Source organism: Artemia sp. Qi Xiang Cuo, chromosome 2 (assembly GCF_049724085.1).
Source record: "Artemia sp. Qi Xiang Cuo chromosome 2, ASM4972408v1, whole genome shotgun sequence".
Lineage (NCBI taxonomy): Eukaryota > Metazoa > Arthropoda > Branchiopoda > Anostraca > Artemiidae > Artemia > Artemia sp. Qi Xiang Cuo.
In genome coordinates, this window is record NC_142795.1 from 41,734,196 (window position 1) to 41,750,288 (window position 16,093).

General features: G+C 35.3%; 1 protein-coding gene across 1 annotated transcript in view; it reads right to left on the reverse strand.

Moving 5' to 3' along the window:
- Positions 1-15,645, reverse strand: part of park (E3 ubiquitin-protein ligase parkin) — an 88,428-nt gene extending 72,783 nt beyond the window's left edge. Inside the window, exons 1-2 of the mRNA XM_089108113.1 lie at positions 15,373-15,645; positions 10,188-10,353 (exon numbers count right to left, since the gene is read on the reverse strand). Of these exons, the coding sequence (XP_088964239.1) occupies positions 10,188-10,353; positions 15,373-15,645 (439 nt within the window). The remainder of the gene's footprint in view (positions 1-10,187; positions 10,354-15,372) is intronic.
- Between the last annotated feature and the right edge of the window lie 448 nt (positions 15,646-16,093).

The following is a 16,093-nucleotide window of genomic DNA, read 5'->3' on the forward strand; positions in this document are numbered from 1 at the left end:
AATGTTATAAATATAAAAAAAAAAATTTATAATATATCCAATTTTATGTAAAGCGCAAACAACGCAATAGGCTCAAAATTTCTATGATTAGAGAAGAGGGAAGGGGGCAATACCCAAACCCCCTTTTTTGGTCATTTTTGATCGTTTTAAGTTTAACTTGAACATTCAATTCACTTTTTACTCGTTTGAGATTTATTTTTTATTCCATATTAGTATCTGTTATTCTTATGTTTGACATGATCATTTAGTTTCATTTCTTTTCGTTTTGGGTTTAATTTATTCTTTAATAGTAATTTCCAGTCGTTTTTAGTTGGAATTATTATACGACTTTATTTCTGCTGATGCTAAGGTTAATATGGTTCTTTACTTTTCTTTAAAGAAAATATTTCTAGGGAAAATTCTTTTTAATTATTTTATATTCGTTTTTGATAGCCCAAGTTTTGTTGTTGGTCAATAATATCAATATTTCTCCAGTTTTTTACGTCTTTGGCTTAAAAATTAAAAAACCTGATTTTAATTTATTAGTTCTAATTAGTGTCTTTTGATTTATTTCAACATCCCCTGAAAGCTTCAGTTAAATGTCATTAGCTTGTTCCTGAGATATTGCCGATACGCCCTTCAGACAACCGGAATGCACATAGTATCTTTTAATTCAGTTCAAATTCCCCCTCAACATTTTCTGATAGTTTATACTTAATACCATTGACTTTTCCTGGATGTTGCACACATTATTTTAACAAGCTGGATGTAACGGTATTTTTTTATTTAGTCCAACATCCCCTGAAAATGTCAACTAAACATCATTAGTCAAATCTAAGATTTTGCAAATACGCGCTTTTGACAACCGGAATGCACAAAGAAGTATGTTGATCAAGTTCATCATACCGCAAAACATTCACTCAAAATTTCAACTTAATATTAATAACCTTACCTATTCCAGGATTTTGCAGATATGCTATTTGACAACCAGAATGCATATGGTGTCTTTTAATTTAGTTCAACATTGCAATTGACATTTCTTGAATTTTTCAACTTAATAATCTTAGCCGTTCCTGATATATTGCAGTTACGCCCATTAACAAATAAGATACAAATAGTGTCTTTAAGTTCAACAATCCCCTCAACATTCGCTGAATGTTTCAACTCGATACCGTTCCCTAACTGTTCTTGAAACACTGAAGGTATGTTGTTTTGATAACCTGGATGCATATAGTGCCGTTTGATTTTGTTCAATATGCCCCTTAGCATTCCGTGAAAGTTTCAACTTAATACCCGTAGACGTTCCTGAGATCAATATAAACATGCCAAGATATGTCCAAATACGCCCTTTTGACAATTTGGATGCACCTAATGTCTTTCGATTTAGTGCAAAATCCTCCTCAATATTTACTGAAATTTTCAGCTTCATAGCCTTAGCCATTCTTAAGATATGGCACATAAGCCCTTTTGACAACCTGAATGTAATATACCATTTTGACAAGCAGGATATACTTAACTCTTTTGATCTAATACTTTTTGTTGTAATAGTAGAATTTGCGGTGGTATTTGCAGTCACAGTTGCAATCACAGTAGTAGTAGCAGTACTAATAGTAGTGGTCACAGTCGCAAATAGCAGCCGTTGCATTCACGAACACTGGCATTCGTAGTCACAAGATTACACTCGCAGCCACATTTAGTCATAGTAACAGTCACAAATTTCAGCAGTAGCAGTCAAATTACACTCATATCTGCAAGCACAAGTGCTGAAGTCACAGTCATAAGTTGTCAAAGTCGAAAGTATCCAGTCTTAAGTAGCTGCAGTTCCAGTCGCAAGTAGTTGTAGTTGAAGTCCCAAGTAGTCACACTTACAAGTAGTCGTAAGTAGTCATAATCGCAGTCGCAAATAGTCGCAGTCGCAAGTACTCGAAATTGCAGTCACAGTAGTAGTAGCAATAGCGTTCCTGAAAGCTTCAAGTATATTCTAGTAGGGCTGACCATATCAAGAAGTCAGAAATTCATTTTAATAAAACAAATTAAAAGACGAAAAATGCAAATTGCATAGTTTGAAAAGTTTTGAAATAATCAGAAAATGTAAATCGCATAATTTGGAATAACAACTTTACCGAGAGCTTACGGATGTGTAGTTGACATACGGAATTTCGAAATACCCACTTCCCTGATTAAAACAGGAACTGTGATCAGGGCATAAAGCAAATATGCTCTGTTGTAAGATAAGCGGACGACTTCTGCTTCTTAATCTTTGAGCTTCTTATCAATAACTGGAATTTAGATTTTTTTTTTTTTGTATAGTAAATGTTATATGACTTAATTATAATTTTTTGCGCCAATTACTTGTTGCTACTTTCACCTATAACCATTTGAGTCAAGCCCTGTGCCGTTGGTATGCTTAGAACCAAATAAACGTAATCAATATTTAACCTAATTCTTTCTCTCAAAAACTCAGTAGGTTAAGTCTCCTTCTAATTATTTTAGGCAGCCTCGCTACCAAGACGCTACCCATAGTTACTAGCAATATATTAACTTCATAACCTTTGGTAACAATTTAGGTCACCCATCTCCCACACGAAACAACTTACTTTACAACAATACGATTAGTCACTCCTAAGATAATGCAGATACGCTCTTTTGATAATCTTGATGCACATAGTGTCTTTTGATCTAGTTTAACATCTCAGCCGTTCCTGGAATCAAACAAACTTCTAGGCGATCGCCAATATATATTCCATCCGATATGCTCAGCATTAGACTACGTAAATCGCATTAAAATGTAAATCGTATAATTTGAAATAACGACTTTACGGATAGCTTACGGATGTGCAGTTGAGATACGGAATTTTGAAATACTCACTTCCCTGATTAAAACAGGAAGTGTGATCAGGGCATAAAGCATATATGCCCTGTTGTAAGATAAGCGGACAATTTCTGCTTCTTAATCTTTGAGCTTCTTATCAATAACTGGAATTTAGATTTTTTTTTGTATAGTAAATGTTATATGACTTAATTCTTATTTTATGCACCAATTACTTATTGCTACTTTCACCTATAACTTTTTTAGTCAAATCCTGTACCGTTGGTATGCTTAGAACCAAATAATAACTGGAATTTAGATTTTTTTTTTTGTATAGTAAATGTTATATGACTTAATTCTTATTTTATGCACCAATTACTTGTTGCTACCTAGATGCACATATAGTCTTTTGATCTAGTTTAACATTTCAGCCGTTCTTGGGACCTATGCTATTCCTCATCTACATAAACGACGTGGGAGACAACCTCGCAATCCCTCTGCATCACTTTACTGACGATACCACGACACACTCAGCCGTCCCAAAACACGAAGACCCAACAAAAGCATCCCTTTCCCTAAAGATGGATCTTTTAAAGATTGAAAAGTAGTCTGCTGCATGGATGATCAACCTCAATGCATAGGAAAACAAAGGAGCTTCTTACTACCCAATCAAAGGTGCCACGTGAACACCCCAGATTCATTTTCAGCTAATGAAACTGTAGAGATTCGACGAGCTTTGTCTACTGGGGATTCATTTCTCCACCGATCTCTCTTGGAATAACCACCTTGATAGAGTGGGAACCTCCTGCGCAAGAAAGCTGGGAGTTACTCTTCGCTGCTAAAACCTTTTTCCAACCAGCTCGACTATCCAACCCTACAAGTCCTGCGTCAGAACCACGGCTGAATATGGATGCCCCCTATATGCTGGTGCTTCAAAAACGCAGTTGCCACCCCATAAGATCCAGAATAGGGCGGGCTGCGCCTCTACACAGGACTCACTCCAACCTCTAAACGAAAAGTTTTGGTGTAGTGTCGATGGCTGTTCTCTACAAGTGCACAAATTCGTCTCCCTCATACGAGCTCTTTTGTATTGTGCCCCCCTTTGTCCTGCCATTAAGGCAGACACGAAGTCACACAGCCAGGGTTGCCACCCGGTGAGAAAAACATCACTAGATTCTTGAAAAAAATCACTAAATCAGCATATAAATCACTAGATTATTGATCAGAAATCACTAGAATTATAATACTCTTTATCATTGTAATTAATAATTGTTTTGTTTCTTTACCTTCTTCTATACAGGCGCATCTACAAAAAGGGGGTAAAACTACCCCCCCCCCATTAGATGTGGAAGAATACCTTTAGATTAATGTTTTATTTTTTCTCAAGCGAAAATTACCCTTGAAATTTTGAGAAACGCCTGTTTGCATATTTATGCAGAGAATAGAACAAAGTCCTTGCTTCCTCCCTGTATGTTCCCGAATTGGTGCCCTTGGCTTATACCCCGATGACTGAAAATTGGTTATCGGTGATGTAATCTAAAATACTTGCTTTTTCTTTTTAATCTGTTTTCCTTGTCGATCAAAAACCCCCATTTTCCCCAAAAAAATATAGAAACTATCTTTTGTTTTTACTCTAATTAAGCTAGTATAATTACTTGGGCACCAGTGGCATTTTTGAAAATGGACTTTTCATAATTTCATGGAAAAAATGCGTCCCACTCTTCACAAATTTCGGTAACCATCGGTCTTATTGTATTTAAAAAAAAAAGAGGCACTTGTTAATTACACGGAACACACCCAAGAAGTAAAGTTATGTTAATCCTAATGAAATATGCCAAAATATGATGAAAATATAATACTTTAGTTTATGAAATAGTACAATTATGGCTATCTATTTGCGCATTAAGGGGGTGTGGGGGTAAAGTAACCTAACCTTTCCCCCACCCCCCTCACATGCAAATATGTAGCCCAAGTTATACAAGTCCAATGCATTCTGTCACCCGTTATTTGTCTTTGTGGCTATGAAACCGGTTTTCGTAGATCACAAATTATCCTTAGCATACTTTCATCCACAGACCTATCCTCAGGGACTGCGTGGGTCATATTAAATCTAAAGGTATAGTGTTGGAACATTTCAACTATGCTAAACAAAAGGGCAATCTCAAACTTTTGATCGAACAGTTTTTGGGGAAAAGAGGGACGTGGTAGGGGGGCTGGTAGCCGTCCAATCTTTTTGGTCAAATAAAAGGGACACCATAAATTTTAATTTCTGTTCAAATGGGCCCTCTCCCGATATTTTAGAACTGTTGGTTCGATATGATCGCCCCTTGGAAAAAAATAAGCAACAAATTAGCAGGTATCCGTAATTTTTCTTCTGGCAAATAATACAAAATTCAACACTTTTGAAGATAGGGGCTTGAAACCTCTACAGTAGGGTTCTCTGATACACCGGATCTAATGGTTTGATTTCCTAAAAATTATTTCACCTTTTTGTGGGTGTTTCCTCTCTCTTTCAAAAATCAGGCAAATTTTCAGTTTCTTAGCCTTTTATGGGTAAAACTAAGCTTAATGAATCTTAAATATTTGGAATCAACATAATAAGCCGATGATATGTTGATTGATATCAAAATTCCGTTTCTAGAATTTCGGTTACTATTGAGCCTTGTAGCTCCATTCTTACAGTTCGTTGCCACAAACTGTTGGATATGTTAGCACATAAATCCAAAACTTGAATAGGACGTTATCTGCGCTTATTAGGTGTTTCATTTACATATAAGAGAATTTGGCTAATTATTGGAGTTCCGATTAGATATTAGAAGCAGAAATTAAAATCATTAGACAATTCCCAGAGTAGATGCCCCCTCTCCCCCACTTAATCCCAACCGACTTCAATCATCAAACTACAATCGATTTAATCTATCTAGTTATACTACAAATCGTATTATAAGAAGCACTAAGTCCTATTTTCTTTTTCAATGATTTCCTTTTAATGTATTTAGAAAATGATATTCAATGTGTAACTACCTTCTTATTTTTCAATTATTCCATTTCTGTTCTATTTGCATATGTATAGGGTGTTTTCATATTCACCATTCACTACATTTTCAAAGGTTTTAACAGAAGAAAATATAATTCAGAACTGATTGATTACAGAGAATAAAAAACACATGTATAAGAAGACAAAAATTCGACCTGGGCAAACTTCGTAAAATACGAAGTATAGAACATTTTTGCTGTTTTTCGATTAACCAAGTTCGCCTATTATCTTGGTGATAACGCTCTGGGGTCATATCTGATATTGACATATGGTGGGAAATCGGAAGTTTCAAAGGCGGCATATTTGCATATATGCTAATCTGGAACATATTAGAAACTGTAGTGACTCTTAATTTTGTGTTTTTTCTTATTAATTAGCTTCTTGTATGATTTATTCAATTGAATCATGAATCTGCGCGCTATATCGTGAAATATTACTAGACTTAGGAAAAAATCACTAGTTTTAGAACAAAAATCGCTATAAAGCACTAGCTAGAAAAAATCACTAGGCCATTAAAAATCACTAGAAATATTGAAAAATCAGTAGGGGTGGCAACCCTGAACACAGCTCGGTCCAATTATCTAAAGCGGGCCACGCCAAGAAGCGAGTACTTGAAGAACATCTTCATCCAGAGTTGCACTTCTATCAGAAACGATCTTCCTGGGGATATTATTCCTGCAAAATCCCTCTCTTGACTCCTTCAAAAGAAGGTTCAAGGGAAAATTAAAACCTCGAGGTTTTGGAACGAGGTAAATGATAACGGCATACCAGACACCTTTATGTACATAGCGACGTGAATATAGGAATAAAAAAATCTCCTCAACATTCCATGGCTTTTCACCTTAAAAATCTTACCCTTTCCCAATGATAAAGATTCCACCCCTTTCCCAATGACAAATCCTGTATGTGAGCAATGGATACTTTGCATAATCTATAACCCATTCCCCAGGGGCTTTGGGGGGGGGGGCTTGGCATCCCCAGAGGCATAGTTATTAGACCTTTTGACTATTTTGAACAAAGTGGCTATTTCATAATTTTGATCACTGTTGAGGAGGGACACCTAAAAAGTACAATGGGGCCTTTTACCCTCAAAGCACTGTTCAACATGCCTGAAATTTTCAATTAAATACCCTTGGCCGTTCACGAGATTTGCAATTCGTCCTTTTGACAATCAGCAATCACAAATCGTGTTTTGATTTTGTCCAACATCCCCCTCAATATTTTCTGAAAATAGTCACAAGTAGAAGTAGTCGCAGTTGCAAGTATTCGTAGTCACAGTCGCAAGTTGTTGCAGTTTCAAATACTCAGAGTCACAGTCACAACTAGTCGCAGTATTAGTAGTACTGACCTTGAAAGTTTTACATTTACACCCTAAGCTTTTTCGGATACAGCCAGGATCAGAATTTGCCCATTAGGCAATTTTCGCGTGTAAACAATGGACAGATTGTATAATTTATAACACTTTCCCCGGGGCTGTGGGGGGCTTGGCGTCGCCGGACGCATAATTATTAGACTTTTTAATATTTTGTACAACATATTTTTTTTTAATTTCGGTCACTGTTGAGGAGACGGTATCTAAACAAGGCAAGTGGGGAAGGGACTGGCTGCCCTCCGATCACTTTTAACAAACCCCTTAAACATGCCCTAATAGTTTCAGCTTAATACCCTCGGACATCGCAGAGATCTTATTAATACGACCTTTTGACCACCAGCATACACAGTTGTCTACTTTGATTTTGTTCAATACTGTCCTAAAAATTTTCTCAAAGTAGTCGCAGTTGCAAGTAATTGTAGTCATAGTTTCAAAAGTTCTATCACTTTGAGTGGGAGCATCTAAAAGGGCAAGGGGGGCTAGTTGCCCTCCGAAAACCTCTTCAATATTCTTCTCAACATGTCATGAAGGGTTTAACTTACTACCCTCAGTCGTCCTTAGATAGTACTGATGTGCCCTTTTGACAATCATCCTACGTATAGCTTAGTGTGTTGTTTTTTTTGGACATCCCCTCAACATTTCTGAAAGTTTCACCTTAATACCCTGAGACTTTTAGGAGCCCCAGGATCAAACATATCCCCTTTTCTCAATAACAAACCTTATATATGTGTAATAGGCAACTGGTATAGCTTACAACCTTTAACCCAGGGGCTGTGGCGGGTTATTTCATCACCGGAGGTACAGTTATTAAACTTTTAGACTATTTTGAAGAAGATACCTATTTCAAAATTTTAATCGGATGTCCCTGGGGGGAGGGCAGCTAAAAAGAGTATGGGAGAAGGAGCTACTTTCCATGGCAACATGCCATGAAAGTACTAATTTACTACCCACAATCATTCCTTAGATAGTACTGATATACCCTTTTGACAACCATCCTGCATAGGGTGTGTTTTGATTTTGTTAGACATTCCCCTCATAATTTCTGAAAGTATCATTTTAATACCCTAAGAATTTCTGGAGACCCAGGATCCAACATGTCCCCTTTTCTCAATAATCCTGCATATAGTGTATTTTGATTTTGTTCGACATCCCCGTACACATCCCATGAAAGTTTCAATTTATTATCCTCAGCCGTTTTTAAGATATCGCCGACACAACTATTTGATACTCTGGATGCACACAGTGTCTATTGATTTAGCTTAACATGCCCTTCGCCATTTCCGACGTTTTACTTGAAATCCTTAGCATTTTCGGACACACCCAGAATCAAACATTCCCTCTTTTCCTACTGATAAATCTTGCATGTAAATAATGGGCAACATGCATAATTAACAATCCTTGCCCCACGGCTGTGGGAGGCATGACATCCCCGGAAGCATATGTATTAGACTTTTTGAATATTCTGAACAAAATGGCGTTTTCGAAATTTACGCATGCCCCCTTACCCCAATAAAATAAAATTATTAGCATAGGAGAACTTGCATACCACAAAGTCCTTTATACAGGGTCTTTGGGGGAGGGGGAGGTATGTCAACCACTGAGGCATAGTTATTAGACTTTAGGACTATTCTGAACAAAACGACTGCGTCAAAATTTTAATTGGATGTCTTTGGAAAAAAAAGAACGTCGGCTGGGGGCTGGTTGCTCTCCGATTCCTTTTAACTCTTAAAAGGGCAGGTGATCTTTCTATTTCCAAACAATTGAGACCCCCTCTAAAGTTTATACGACCCCCCCTTACATATAAAGTGGCTCTGGAGAAAAAATAAGAATACATTGAAGCCTTATCACTCTTTAATATAGGTAATGCTAGACCGTTGCCTCTGATAAGAACGATAGCTAACACAAATCTAAAGATTCTCCTGCTGTTAGAAACTTGGCTAATTGCCAACAAAGCACGTCTTCCGGATATTGTTAATTACAAATTGTACTTAGAAGGTTGATTAAGTCATCAATATGGTGGCCTAGCATAGGGATGTACACAGGCGCGGGGGCTTCGGAACCCATTTCCCTGAAATGCTAAAATGTCTTGAATTTCTGGGCATTTCTTATTCATGTTATATTCCATGGGTCCACTGTGCATCGGGTTTTGCATCAGGGTTCTGCTCAGTGGATGAGGGAAGCCATAGAAATTAGAAAAACATATGTTTGCTAATCTTTAGATGAATAGGGTTACAGGAAATTAAGTCAATAAGGGAATTAAGATCTTAAATAATCACCAGGGAACTATTTTACCTACTAAACCCAAAACAATTCACTTCAGTAATAGCCAACAAGAGGATTATTTTGCAACAGAATAATTAACATAATTTCAATGTATTATATTTTTACCTCAGTTGCTTTGGTATTCTCACTGAAGTAACTATAATAGCTTCTTTTCCCTACATGGATTAGTTGTGCCAATTGTATTTTATTGGTGGTGGTTTTATTGGTTTTTAGTTTTAGTTTTGTTGTTTTTTTTATCTTGTTCTTCTTGCGTTTCTCTCGTGCCGAAGACGCCTTGTTTTATAGAGGCAAAATATCCGTGTTGTTTTACATTTTTTGTCTTTTCTCTCCACTGGCTGCAGTCTCATTTGTTTGTTTTTTTCCATTGAGTTTTTTCTCTCTGATGGTTTTTTGACAGATCCCCTTCCCCTTTTAAGCACTTGTCATATACCCCTGTATCATCAAAAGCCCTCTTGAAGTGTCCACAAAGAAAGGCTTAACTTTTGAAGAAGGGAGATACAAAGTGTGGACTTGGGTAAACATCAGTGCCTTCTTGCTACCTGGCAGATACAGGATAGGGCTTTATGTATTACCTCTTAAGCTTATTGCTTTGTTTTAAATTTTGATTTATTTTTATAGGTGCTTGGGTTTACAAACTAAACATTCAACAGAAGAATTATTTAAAATGTATACTATTCCTTACTATGCAGGTGCAATTAAAAGCTTACCTTTGTTTTCTTCAGTTTCTCCTTTTACAGGTAAATTTTCAATCCTATTTAATAATGATTGTTCTACCAAAGGGCTTTCATTTTCTGTGCTTGAACCAGAAACAGCAGATGAAGTTTGGACAATTTTAATAGCATGTAAGATACTGTGTTCTCCAATATTTGAGTTCTGAAATTTAAAACACCAATTTAAAGATCTAATTCAGAAAGTTGAAAAACTATAAATCACAGGAATGCAAGAACTAAGAAAATGCGCAGTAGCAATACATATAAAGCAAATGAGTAAGAGAGTAGAAAAAAATTCCTATCTGCAACACAAATATAAACATCAAAATGGCAAAAGCAGAATATCTTGGAACTGTTATAGGGTATAGACTAGGAAACTTCAGGCAAAGTCTACATTGTGGGGTATAATATACATGCCCTTCTGACAATAAGGATACACATTGTATCTTTTGATTTAATTTTATACCTCCTCAAATTTCACTGGAAAGTAAAACTTGGTACCATATTCAGTTCCTAAGATATTGTATCCATGCTACTGACAACCTAAAAGTAGATGCACTTCAACTCTTTTGATTTAGTTCAATAGTAGTACCAGAAGTAGTAAAAGTAATGGACCTGAAAGTTTTAACTTAACCCTCATTTGTTCTTGAGATTAATACCCTCATTAATACCTTAACACCCTCAGAGAAAAAACATTGCCTTTTGCAGCTGATTTAGGAATAATAATTATTGTTTTCCTTAGTCTTAATAGTAAAATGATATTAAGAAAAGAAATTTACAGAATTTTTCAAAAAGAGCTTGAAACCCCTCAAAAATGACATCACAGCAAAACTGATGTTATTTTTGAGGGGTTCCTGGCTCTTTACAGAAATTTATTTCCAAAATATCTGTTTACTATTGAGACAAATGAAAATAAGGTACTCCTATGTTATACCTACTCTTTTATATATCTCAAACTGGAGATGCAACAAAAAAACCATTTTTACAGGATGATTCAAGACACCGCTGTAGAGAAATACAATGTATAGCATGGTTTTAATTGTGTATATGATATTTAAAGTGTTGTTTTTGGGGTTTGGGGGGGGAGGTACCTAGGTTAGGTTGCATTGCACCTAGGCTAGGTTGCCTATGTTAGGGACTATTGGCTGTTTTTAGGCCTTTGTAGCCCTTTAAGGGCTCAAAATGGAATTGGCCTCAGAAGTAATTATTAAATTATGAAAGAGTGCAGGCCTAAAAAAATGCAGTGTATGCCTTGATAAGCCCCTTCAAACAAGAAAACATATTAAGAAAATAATTATTACTTCATACAATGCAAAATAATCATATGTAACACCTTTTGCATGGGGAGAACCTTTATCTTCACTTCTTTCATTGTTGTAAAATTAAAAAAAAAAAATCTGAAAAATAAGCATGAATTCAATAAGCATTTTCTTCATTTTCAAATACAAATTACAAAACACCATCAGTGCCATCTAATTTTGTCATATCACAAGTTATTAAAAAAATAGTGAGAAATAAGATTAGGTTAGATTAGATGACAGTTGGGGCATTTGTTTGAGCATGTTTTTCAAGACTAACAGAGAAAAAGTGGGCTTATCTAGGCCTATACCAAAAATACATCAAGTAATATAGCCTAGGCCTATTTAATTTCATTCTAGGCTACCAAACCATGTTGTAAAGTGCAAATTTACCACAATCAAAAATTATTCTCTCCCTTTATATTTAATAAAATACATTGTGACTTCCCAGATTTTTCTGAATTGGCTTCCCTGCTCTTATTGTAGCTTGCTTAGGCTAGTTCAGAAAGAAAAATCTTTCATCATGATTACTAATAGACCTAGCCTAATCATTTGTTAAATTTTTATTAAATCATATTATTGACTTACAAATAAAGAGAATATACCACTTGATGTTTTTTTTTATGCTCTTTCCAAATATAATAATCATTGTGTCTGAAATGAATTTTACCCCCACCCCTATATATACCAACTCAGGGTATATATTTGCACATTAGGGGGGTGGGGGTAAAATTTAAACTTACCTCCCATTTACATCAGAAATAAAATTTACCCCTGCCCCCCCTAATGTGCAAATATATACCCTGAATTGTTATATATAGGGGTGGGGGTAAAATTCATTTTGACAAAAATGATTATTATATTTGGAAAGAGCATACAAAAAAGGCATCAAGTGGTATGCTTACTTTATTCAAGGGCATTGTTTGGGGGTGGCAGGGGAGGGGGGGGGGGCAGTTTCCCCCCACAACAATGTGAAGAGAAAAATTATTATATATCCTATGCACTTTGACTAATATGGTAAAATTCTACTTTAGTTACTTTTGGCTATCTTGGAAAGGGGTTGGGTTATGAAAATGAAACTTTCAGGGATGGATCTACATGCTAAGGCATGTCTCGGGAAGGTAATTTTAAGTACCTACCTCCACTCCTCCCTCCCCCCTCTATATAATGGTGAATTACTGCACATTACTAGTTGTTTTAGCTCACATTTCATCCAATATTACTATCATAATTATAAATCACTGCTTACCTTGCACAACTTCAGCTTTTAACCTTGTTCATTAAAATATATTCTAAAATCCTATTTTCATTTAACAGTCATTGCTTTAACTTATTTACTATCTAGCTGACATTGCTTATGGAACCTCTTTGTGAGGTCACAACTTTGCTTATCATAACCCCTCTTAACAGTAGCATACAGATGCCATGGAGTGGAAGACGACTCTGTGTTGATAAGCCATTTAAACTTTATTAATTAGGGAAAGAATCTGACAAGAGATGGACCATTAAATAAATCCAAATTGTTTTTAAAGGGCAAATTATGTTATGAGAAGATGTTTCTATTTTTATAGGTCCATGCACTCATAAAGCTTTTTAAATATTTCTGAAGCACTAATTGATAGAGCACTACAAACATCAGAATCAACTTTAGAAGACAAGTTATTTCATGGGAAGATGTTTTTGAAATCCTCAAAACTAAAAAATTTCTAAAATTCTACTTAAGAAGCTTTTTAAATATTTCTAAAGCACTAATAGATAGTGTGCTAAAAACATCAGAATTGACTTCAGAGGACACATTATATCACGGGAAGAGGTTTTTAAAATCCCCCTTCCCCCCAAACTCAAAATTTTCCAAAATTCTACTTTAGAAGCTTTTTTAATTATTTCTAAAGCACTAATAGATCGCGCACTACAAACATCAGAATTGACTTTAGAAGAAACATTATGTCATGGGAAGATGTGTTTGAAATCCCTCCCCCCCCCCCCCAAAAAAAAACTCAAAAATTTCTAAAATTCTACTTAAGAAGCTTTTTAAATATTTCTAAAGCACTAATAGATAGAGCGCTACAAATATCAGAATTGACTTCAGAGGACAAATTATGTTATGGGAAAACATCTCCCCATGACATAACTTGTCCTCTAAAGTCAATTCTGATGTTTGTAGCGCTCTATGTCTTAGTGCTTTAGAAATATTTTAAAGAAGCCTCTAAAGTAGAATTTTGGAAAATTTTGAGTAAGGGGCAAAGGGGGATTGGAAAAACATCTTCCCATGACATAAATTGTCCTCTAAAGTTGATCCTGATGTTTGTAGCACTCTATGTCTTAGCAATTTAGAAATATTTAAAAAAGCTTCTAAAGTAGAATTTTGGAAAATTTTGAGTTTGGGGGGAAGGGGGATTTCAAGAACATCTTCCCATAACATAATTTGTCCTCTAAAGTTGTTTCTGATGTTTGTAGCACCCTATGTCTTAGCGCTTTAGAAATATTTAAAAAAGCTTCTAAAGTAAAATTTTGAGTTTGGGGGGAAGGGGATTTCAAAAACATCTTCCCATAACATAATTTTTCCTCTGAAGTCAATTCTGATATTTGTAGCACTCTATCTATTAGTGCTTTAGAAATATTTAAGGAGCTCCTAAAGTAGAATTTTAGAAATTTTTAAGTTTTGGGGAGGGGGGATTTCAAAAACATCTTCCCATGACATAACTTGTCTTCTAAAGTTGATTCTGATGTTTGTAGCGCTCTATCAATCAGTGCTTTAGAAATATTTAAGAAACTTCATGAGCGCAGGGACCTATAAAAATAAAAACATCTTCTCATAACATAATTTGTCTTCTAAAAACAATTTGGATTTTTTTACTGGTCTATCTCTTGTCAAATCTTTTCCCTAATTAACAAAGTTTAAATGGCTTATCAACACTGAGTTGTCTTATCAAAAGTAGCTAAAGTAGAATTTTACCACAACGGTAAAATTCTACTTTAGTTACTTTTGACTATCTTGGAAAGGGGTTAGGTTAAGAAAATGAAACTTTCAGGGATGGGTCTACAGGCTAAAGTATGTCCTGGGAAGATATTTTGAAGTACTCACCTCCACTCCTTCTCCCTCTAGAGGGTCCTGACCTTTGATGACCTTTAAAAATATGTGAGGTATAGAAGTGAAACCTTGCAAAATAGATCTTCTGCATTAAATGAAGTACAACAAAATTGTTTTCAGCTTCACAACTTTGCTCAATCCCAATTTATAAGGTTTTAAAGATATGCAAATACATTTCCTAAATTTTGAAAATAAACTATTTATATGTCTTAAAATTCTGCTCAAATAACTGAAATTGCATTTTCAGAGCTAAAACCAGAGAAAAAGAAACTGATAACTGAAAATTAAGGTAAAATGTTGTTTTGTCAAAATTGCAATAGGTATAGACCTGTCGTGTAGGCAAATTTCAGGACCTTCTAGAGGGAAAAGGACTGGAGGTAGGCAAATGCAAAATTTTTTCTTAGGACATAATTTACCCTGTAGATTCACCCTCGACAGTCTCATATTCCTAACCTAATTCCTTCGTAAGATGCCTAAGACTAGATAAAGTATAATTTTACCAAAACAACTAGTAATGTGCAGTAATTTACAATTATATAGAGGGGGGAGGAGTGGAGGTAGGTACTTCAAAGTACCTTCCTGGGACACACCTTAGCATGTACATCCATCCCTGAACGTTTCATTTTCCTAACCCAACCCCTTTCCAAGATAGTCAAAAGTAACTAAAGTAGAATTTTACCCAGATATAGACCCCTCTTGCCCCCCCCCCCCAACAAAAATGCTGGAGATTTACCCCTGACTTTATTTGTAAGTGAATAATATGATTTAGTAAAAATTTACCAATCATTCTTACCTCTAAGAGAAAATCATTAGGCAGTTCTTTTCCAGCAAAGATAATTCGAAGATCTTCGTGTCTACACTGCCACTTATTTGCCAATAGCTGCTTACAGTCTTTTATAGACCACATTTTATCAAGATTCAAGGAGCATGATTTTCCCAAATTAGTTTTTACTGTGATAACAAATGTATTGTTACACTGAGACACAGCAGCATTGAGACCAAACATTCGTTCCATTATCTGAATAATCCAATTCCAAAAGTCTTTAAAAACAGACCTTATGCTCATGTTTTGAAAACCTTGAGATTACCGAATGCGTTTCAGCCAAATTATTAAATCACAAAGATCGGCCTTTTTTCTTTTGAATTAATCTATTCAACTGCATGCAAATTTAAAATTTAATCCTCTTCCTTTTGATATTTAAGTTAATTTTGTTTGGTATAGAAAATTTTAATTCAGTTCTTTAATAATTTAACCAAGTTTAAAGATCATAGAACTAGTATTTTAAATTTTTTACATGGGAATTTTTTTATGCCGTACCGCAAAAATTGTGATGTCCTCTTCTTTCTTTCAATTATCTGGTTAATTTGTTCCAGAAAAGGAATTCATAATTTAGCTAATTGTTGTTTTATATTTAGAGTTTTATGCTATATCTCTATAGCGTCATTCATTTGGCAAATACTGGTTTAAAATTGCGATTTTGTGTAACAAGCTCATAGAAACACTTAGCATAAGA